Source organism: Rhagoletis pomonella, unplaced genomic scaffold (assembly GCF_013731165.1).
Source record: "Rhagoletis pomonella isolate Grant_MI unplaced genomic scaffold, Rhpom_1.0 Rhpom_scaffold_00369, whole genome shotgun sequence".
NCBI lineage: Eukaryota > Metazoa > Arthropoda > Insecta > Diptera > Tephritidae > Rhagoletis > Rhagoletis pomonella.
In genome coordinates, this window is record NW_023458923.1 from 49,716 (window position 1) to 59,311 (window position 9,596).

General features: G+C 38.2%; 1 protein-coding gene across 1 annotated transcript in view; it reads right to left on the bottom strand.

The window, feature by feature from the left end:
- Positions 1–2,674: 2,674 nt before the first annotated feature.
- The window catches only part of LOC118750717, a 30,410-nt gene continuing 23,488 nt past the window's right edge, over positions 2,675–9,596 (bottom strand). The window contains exon 2 of the mRNA XM_036485448.1: positions 2,675–2,938. Coding sequence (XP_036341341.1) covers positions 2,675–2,938 — 264 coding nt within the window. The remainder of the gene's footprint in view (positions 2,939–9,596) is intronic.

Genomic DNA, 9,596 nt, shown 5'->3' on the forward strand with positions numbered 1-9,596 from the left:
CTATTTACCCAACCCACCTAAGTACCTAAATTTTTCGAATCCCATTTACCATTTTACTTATAATTTTCCCCTTTTAAGTGCGCCCGCAACACGTTCGGCAAAAAAAAATTAAATTCGACGGTAGTTTTTAACCACTAGAAACTTGCACATTATTACACTAAAATTTAATGGGCTATAAACACTTCTGAGAAAATTTTGATGAAAATTTTATGAATTTTTTTTTCAAAATTTTAAGGTTAGGTTTAAGGGCTGTTAGCAGCTCTCAAAAAAAATCACAAGAAATTTTTCTCATTATTCCTGTTGGTTGAAAAAGTACCTTGATTTTAGGCCTGTTTCCAGCTCTCAAGAAAGACGAAAAATTCATATAAAATGACGCACAAGAAATAGAAAAGAAATTTTCTTCTATCAAAATTTCTTAAATCAGTTTGCAGCTCTCAAGAAAAAAATGCTCGTATATTTCCGAGTTCATATGGAATAGTAGCTTTAGTATAATGCGGCATTCGCAGCATACGATTGCGAATGACTCACTGGCGCCGACCCGTTGAAGAACATTTGGCAAATACTTTGTAGTGTTTGAATCAAGTTTACTTTATTTATTAAATATTTGAATTCAAAAGTAATACAAAAACTAGACTTATGCTGTATGCTCAAAAACTGAAAGCGTCGAATTGAATTTCACAACCAATGAATAAGTTAGCGATCATACCCTGTAGTCAAACCGATAAAACTTATCGGCCTTTCAGTGTTGCCGCTACACCACCCCCCTCCTTAGAGGCATCTTTCTCGATTAGGCACTCATCCCAAAAACGTATACGCCGATTTTGCTTACTGGCTCTATTGAACGTTGCTATCTCCTCGTTTGGAACATACGCTGGCTTCAATCTATCGATGGTCACCGTCATAGGTTTGGCTTTAACGAGAATTGTAAATGTTTTCGGGTGGCGCTCCAGCACCTTAAAAGGACCTTCGTATGGAGCTTTTAATGGTGTCCTCACAGTGTCATCCCGCAGGAAAACAAATTTGCAAACCCGTAAATCCTTGGGCACGTAAACCACCTTACTACCATGAGTTGACGTTGCAATAGGACGCATTTTTTCGAAGTATACGTGCAACTTTTGAAGACACTCGTGTTCGACAATACGCGGAGTATCCGCTTCGAAAAAAAAATTCGCCCGGTAGCGTCACCGCCGATCTCAGACCCATCAACACAACAGGGATCTGATCCGTCCAATCATGGTTCCCAGTGTGGCAACGCAACGCGGTCTTAAATACTCTGTGCCATCACTCGACTAAACCATCAGCTTGGGGATGGTAAGCCGTGGTCCGCAGATGTTTAATACCGAACAAATCGCTTTCAAACTGCCGTCCTTGATCGGTGGTTATGTATTTGGGGACCCCAAACCTGCATATCCAACCGCTAAACAAAGCTTTAGCCACTGTCTCCGCTGTAATATTGGGCAGTGGAATAGCTTCCACCCACCTTGAGTAACGGTCAATGCAGGTGAGACAATAGATGTAGCCATTTGATAGCGGAAATGGACCTACTAAATCTATGTTTATATGCTCGAATCGTTTATCAGGTACTGAAAATGTCTGAAGCTCGCTACGTGTATGGCGGGTAATTTTACACCGCTAACATTGCTGACAACTCTTCACCAACGCTCGTATATCGGCGTTCATGCCGTTCCACACGAATTTGCTTGCGATTAGCTTGACGGAAGTTTTGAGGCCCAGGTGAGCAAGCCCATGTTGGACCTCAAATATCACCTTACGAAATGATTTCGTTACGTAGGGCCGGAGTCTACCGGTGGAGGTGTCGCAGACTATATCTATGTGAGAGTTCTGCTTGCTTAACTACAACGAGGTCGCATTTGACTCCATCAAATTTTTAAGCTCCCCGCAACTTGACTGTTCGTCTCGAAGTGCCGCATGGTTTATCGATGAGTTATTAATATTCTCCATGCGTGATAACATGTCTGCAACTATATTATTTTCGCCCAGAACATGCACTATTTTAACCGTAAATTCGCTAATAAAATCTAGCTGTCGTGTCTGCCGAGGGGAAAGCCTTTCCCAATTTTGCTCAAACGCGTGAACCAACGGCTTGTGGTCAGTATAAATCGTAAATTGCGTGCCTTCCAAAAAATAGCGGAAATATTTCACAGCGAAGTAGATCGCCAATAATTCGCGATCATAAGTACTATATCGCTGCTCCGTCTTGCTGAATTTTCTTGAGAAAAATCCCAACGGCTGCCAATCACCTTGCATTCGTTGTTGGAGCACCGCACCCATTGCCTTATCCGACGTGTCGGTCATGAGTGCCAGCTCTGCATCTTTAATCGGAAACCCTAGCAAAGCTGCATTTGCTAATTGGTGTTTTAACTTTTCAAAAGCCGCAGAAGCTTCCGGCATCCAGTTTAACAAAGATTTGTCGCGCTTTTTGCAAGCCCCAATATCTTCTGCACGGGTGTCTCAATCTCGGCCGCATGTGGTAGAAAACGCCGATAAAAGTTAACAGCGCCTAAAAAACTTCTTAGCTCGTGTGCCATTTTAGGCTTTGCTCGAGCGATTAAAGTTTCCACGCGGATTGGTAGTGGCTTAATACCACTTGCTGACACTGAATGGCCCAAAAATTTCACTTCTGGCAAACCGAGCTGACATTTGTCCAGGTTGATCACCAATCCCTTTCGCGATATCGGTCAAAGAGTTTTCGCAGGTGCCCTACATGCTCCTCAACTGACGTTGATGCCACCAATGTGTCGTCCAAATAGGGAAAAACGAAAGGCAGATCTCTAAGCGTGTCGTCCATAAATCGCTGAAACGTCTGGGCTGCATTGCGCAAGCCAAACATCATATATCGGAACTCAAATAGTCCGAATGGTGTACTGATTGCGGTCTTGGGCACGACTGCTGGATGCACCGGTATTTGATGGTATGCCTTTTTGCAGTCGATAACAGAAAAAAATTTCTTTTCAATTAGTTCGCTAGCGAAGTCCTGTATGTGACGGATTGGGTATTTATCCGGGATCGTCTTAGAGTTCTGTCGCCTGTAGTCGCCGCAAGGACGCCAAGTGCCGTCTGCTTTCTTTACTAGATGCAAAGGACTGCTCCATTGATTTTTTTACCGAACGCATATGCCTTTATCCAAGAGATAATTAAATTCTCTTTTCGCTACTTCCAGCCTTTCCGGGGGTAGCCCACGTACCTTTTATGACACTGGCGGCCCCTTTGTCTCAATGATGTGACATATTTGCGTTTCAGTTCCTTTTCGTCGCGCTGGCTCCTTCAACAGATCAGCATATCGGATCACAAGGTCATGAAACACGCTGGTCGATTTAATCGTCGTTATATTTTGATGTTGGCGGGATATTATACACGCGCTACGTAGGTCTGAACCAACGCCTTGTCTCTTACGTCGACAAGCATGCCGAAACGCTTTAAAAAATCTGCTCCCAATATAGGATGCGTCACGTCAGCGATGGTGAATATCCATGTAAAGTTTTTTTGCAGGCCTAGATCCACGGTGAGTTGTTTTTGTCCGTACGTATTTATATGAGTGTTGTTTGCTGCTGCTAATTTTACTAATGAAGCTTGAGAATTGTCGTTACTGTTGCGTGGCAACACAGATATTTCTGCTCCGGTATCCAGTGATCGAACTTCTACCACATTGTGGTAGATCTGCCACTTTTTTGAGCATCTACCACATCTACCACTCAAGGTCTGAAATCTACCACATATTCGCGTTTTTGATTATTTTTATTTTTGCTCGACATAATTTTCTTAACTTTAAGAGCAAAAATTGTCCAACACTAAACACTATATGGTAATAAGAATGATATAATACAAGATTCCGCATTCCCGGCGACGATAAAATTTCTCAAGTAAAAGTAAACAAAGCCGAATGGGTGGATAAAATGAACTGTAAGATATTCAATAAGTAATAAATTTTTCGACAGGAAACGTAGTTTTATTGTGTTAAATTGCAAAATATATGATTTATAAAAATAATTAATAGCGAAAATGTTAAAAAACGGTGATTTTTGTGAAAGTATTAGCAAATTTAAATGCATCTAAAGTTTATAAGGCGTTGTTTACTTTTACTTGAGAATTGTCAAAATTGGCAAATCCCATCTAGCAGTTTCTGGAACGTGCCACATTTCTTCGCTACTTCGTGATGTGATAGAAAGAAAAACTGGCAGCACTCCGCAAGGTTGCAGAAATCTCTTAAAATATGTTCGACAAATATCTTGATATGGAAGGAACTGCTTTACACTGGCAAGGAAAAAATGGCCAAAACTCAACACAGTTTTTAGCAATTTCAATTTTGCACTTTATTATACTAAAATAAAGTTTTTTTAGATTCTAATTAAAAAGTTTACAATTTAGGTGAAACCTTACAATTTTTTTTAATTTCTGTACAAAGCTTGATCCAAACCCAAAGATCTACCACATTATTTTGAAATCTACCACATCTTTTTCCAGATTTTACAACACAGAATTTTTTTAAAGTCCGATCACTGCACGGCTGGTTTATGACCTGGGTTGAAAAATAGGCTACATATATATATAAAGTTCTTTTAGATTCTAATTAAAAAGTTTGCAATTTAGGTGAAACCTTGCAGAATTTTTTTATTTTATGTACAAAGCTTGATCCAAACCCAGAGATCTAAACTAAAAAGGATAGTTTTGAAAGTCTGTCCTTAATGAACAGGCGACATGCTTCAGGCCCTATCCTTTGATTAGTCGCCGAAAAGGACGGGCCAACTAGTTTTCCTGCGCTTCAGGTCGAAAATCACAAGGTGATTTGCACCTGGTGGCACGGGCACCAACTCTGCGATGATACCAGCACAACTCGCCCGCTGGTGATCTTACATTACGAGAGCGCGCACGAGGCGAATAGCTACGCTCATGGGCGTAGCCAGGTAGGGGCAGGGGGGTGCTCGGCTCCCTAACTTTCAAATTTTCCTTATATATATATAAAATAGTACCCTGAAATGCCAGCTTAATAGGGTTAATAGTAAATTCGTTTTTCCATGGATTTGATTTATATTGTGAATTGGTACCTTTTAAACGAGTAGTCTTAAGTAGGAACATTTAAAATTAATTAAATTATTATTTTTTATACCCGAGCGCACTTGTGCACAAGGGTATATTAATTTTGTTCGCATAACGGGTGTTTGTAATAGCCAAAACGAATAGAGATAGATACAGACAAATGTATACATAAATGCTCAGAATGAAAAGAGAAATCGATTAAGCTATGTCTGTCCGTCCGTCCGTCTGTCCGTGTACACGATAACTCGAGCAAAAGCTGAGATATCTCAACGAAATATATGGTATGTAGGTTGCCCTTTATCCAAGGTAGGTTGGTATTGAAAATGGGCGAAATCGGCCTGTAACCACGCCCACTTCCCATATAACGGTATTCGCGAAAAATGCAAAAATTGCGATATTTCAGTAAATATTAGATGCATATTGTTGAAAATTAGTATGTGGAGTAGAATTATGTTAAAAAAACAATATTATTATGAGAGTTTTTGAAAATGGGCGTGGCATCGCCCACTTATGATGAAATGCTGTATTACAGTAGCCGCTTCACCAATCCTTACCAAACTCGGTACGAGGCTTGGGTAGGGTCTAGCTAGGAAATCTGTTGAAAATCTTTGAAACCGGGTAAAAACCACGCCCACCTGCCATATAACGGTAATTTACAGAAACACGAAAATTGCGATAAATCAGTAACTACTGGAGCTAATTCACTTAAAATCGATGATTGCAATAAGCACTTAGCATAAAATTAGAATATTATAAATTTTTAGATAATGGTAACCTCGGTAACCGTTTAACCCATTTGTACCTAACTAGGTTCATTTATATCATTAAGTCTAACTCTGCATATTATCGGAAATGTTTGAAATCGGGTAAACATCACTACATATCATGCAAAGGTAGTTCAGAGAAAGTTGAAACGACGATATTTGATACCTGCGCCGGGTATATAAAGTTTGGTTTCGCCCGACCTTATACTTCTTTACTTGTTTTGTGTTAAATTTGTTTGGGCGGACGATTCGCTCCTAAAATGACTTGGTTATATATAAACGAATTGATCGATTTGTGCCAAATTAACTTATGTAACTTAAAAAGTAAAGAAGTATAAATTCGGGCTTAACCGAACCGGCGCAGGTATCAAATACCGTCGTTTCAACTTTCTTTTCCTGATTTCAAACGTTCCCGATAATATGCTGAGCTAGGCTCTATTCTGCACGTTACCGATGATTTTGTAACCAGAAAATTTTATTACCAAAAAATATTACTACTTCTTGTCACCGCGATTCTAGGTACGTTGGCAACTCAGTTAAAATATTCAGCAATTCAACTATGAAGAATTGTGGATATTCTGGCAATGCATATTCTATGGGGCAGTACTTTGTTAACAGATTATGAGATGGTAACAAAATATATATATGCGAAAAGGGTTTAAAAATTGCCAGGAACTTTATTTACTGGTTACAAAATGTTTATTACCAGCACAGAATAGACCTGTTAAATAAATAATTGAACCAAGTTTTGAAGAAATCTATAAGGCGGTTACCCAGATACACCTTTGTAGTCATAAAATGGGCGGTGTCACTGCCAATTCTTAGACTTTTACTCTTATTAACCTTCGGAGGACACACCTTTTTTATTTGACGTGAACGACACACTGGGGTAAATTGCACCCCAATTGAAATGTTGCTTTTAAAACACACAGCTTAAGCTTTTTTTGCATATATTACGCTGGAAATATTTAGATAAAATAAATTTAAAATGAAATGTCTTATTGAATTTTTCAAAGGTACAAGATCATATAATTGCATGGTTAGCTTTTATTGACATAACGAAAAAGTTTATCAAAAATAGGCTTTGCACTGGGGTGTCTTACACCTGTGTATTAAAAGATATAAGATTTGTGTTTTGGTTATTAATTTGATGAGAGAAAACACAAGTTTCACCCTTCACAATATCAAATTGAGACCTGTAGTCTTTTTGGTTATTTTTGGTTTCAATGTAGCAACGAAAAATATTTCAATGTAGGTTAGGTTAGGTTAGGTAAACGGGTTGCCTCCGCATATGGAGGCACACTTGGACTCGAATGAGCTGTCCATTGTGATGCCCTTAGGGGGAAGAGGGGAAAGGACGCACGGAGGCCGCAAAAAGAGGGTGGGTGGGTAGAGGAAAGAGAAACTCTTAGTCGACTGATGTCCACTCCCAAGATCTCATCGGGAGTGTGGAAAAAGTGCGACCCATAGTATTTTAACTTTAGGGCCGCCAAGGCAGGGAACCAGAGCAGCAGGTGTTGAGATGATTCCACCTCATCGTCCTCCATGTAGCTGGTGCAGTAAGGGTTATTCCTGACAGTCAGCCTTACGGCATGATTACCAATCACGCAGTGACCAGTAAGCACTTCCACCAATAGTGAGGTGTCAAGAGCTCCCCGGACCGCCTCCGTTCCACCCGTAGCCAGGAGGATTTGGTCACCTTGCACTCCAAAGTCTTTGCCCAGCGCTCGCTGAGCTGACCAAACGCCCAGTCAAAATTACTTGGACACACACAAACGAAATAATGGCAATTTTTTTCTAGACCGCTTTCTTGCGAGCTGCATACTGGCCTTTGATATGTAAATACCTTCATTGAAACCTGAGAAATTCTTTCACATTCATGATTATTTTTGTTCGTAATTTATTTCACTTCCTTTGTCAGACCATCGAATAAAACACTGAGATAAAAGGACCAGTAGTTGAATTAAAAGGAAACATACAATATCTATTTACAAATATGGTTAAGTACAACTATGTAAGATTATAAAATTTGGTTTATTTTCGCTATATAAAAACCACTTGCACATGCACTTTACATAAAAATAACAAAACGTGCGAAATTTTAAAATATCTCGTAAACAGTTAAATTTTCACAATGTGAGACCATAATATCACCGGAGAATTCTACATTAGATTTATGTATCGAATGCCGTGGTTATGATAATAGAAAGATAATAAAATATAAAAATTAGGTAAATTTTTTTCTATAAAAAACCACTTGCACATGTACTAAACATAGTCATACCCTTCGATAGTTTCGATATTTTCAAGAAAACTATTGATACTATCGTTCAGAGAAAAATAACTATCGACAGTCAAATAAAAATAAACTATCGATAGTATCGTATAAATTTACTAGGTATATTTGCATTGTTTGAGATTTGTTGTATATGGGCGCCATTTTTACGTATATACGCGAATACCTATCTTATAGGAGAAAAAAAAATATTATTTTGAAGAAATCGGCCGAAAAGCTCCAAGAAATAATATATGAGTGACCTGTCTTCCTTCGCTCAAGAAAACTAATCCTATATTTGATAAATTTTTAATATTTCATACACGAGCCAATTGCCAGCCCTAAATTCCTTGAATTGGACTTTCTTGATAAATAGGAATGTCACCATTCGATAGTATATGATATTGTAAACTATCGATAGTACCATCGATAGTTTTGCTAGAGCTGCACATAAAAATAACAAAACGAGCGCTGCAGCCACTTGAAGTTAAAGGTATGAACTATAGATTCTGTAAGTTTCATATTTATATCTAGCATGCAATACATTAATTTCGTGACCTGAATAATGCGATTTTTTAAAATTTCGCAACGTTATGCAAAGTTTTTTTTTATAAGGACTGAGCTGGTCGGGTCGACTCGTAGCTGTGTTTCGTCTGTAATACGCACACTTAAATCTTGAGTAACATAAGCTGCTTACTCTAAACAGTCAAAACGCTAGGGGCCATTAAAATTCAAAAAAAAAAAATAAATAAAAATTTTAAGGTGCATATGGAATGGCACGAATATAATACCTACGCTAGATGAAAAAATAATGCTTTCAAACGCGTAAAATCCCTTGGAAAACTATACGAATTTTTCTTAGAAAAGAGACTATCAATTAGTTTATTTATTTATTTGCATAATCTAGAAATGCAAGATTTCATACAGACTATCAGATACTTATAAATAGCTACATAAACATTTCATTTCATAATAACTTAAAGTTAGATTTCGTTAAAGAAAAGTCAATCGCACAAGAGTTTGAGAGCAATTTAAATTCTTTCATAGCCCTTAGAATGGGAGAGTTAGAAGCATAAGTAGTTCTTACTCGTTCCAGAAAAAAGATATCATGATTTGAAGGCTCCTAATGGGAATATTGAAGTGAATACGCTCAAGTAGATAAGGAGAATCAATCGCACCGTTTATTATCTATATCTATACATATAATAAAATTGTAACAGGTCGATGTTTGTACATTATAGATATTAAAGAAAAATTAATGTGGGAGGATTAGAGCACCAGAAGCCAAATCAACCATTTTTAGAATTTTTGTCTGTCTGTCTGTCTGTCTGTCTGTCTGTCTGTATGTTTGTTCGCGCATCACTCGAAAACGAATGCTTGGATTTGAATGCAGTTTCCACCGATGTATTGCTAGAGGCCCAACTTAAAATATAGGAAGAAAAAAATTAGAGAGTTGCCACCTGTTTGAAAATTGGAGTGTAAGTAAATTGATAAGAAAAAAT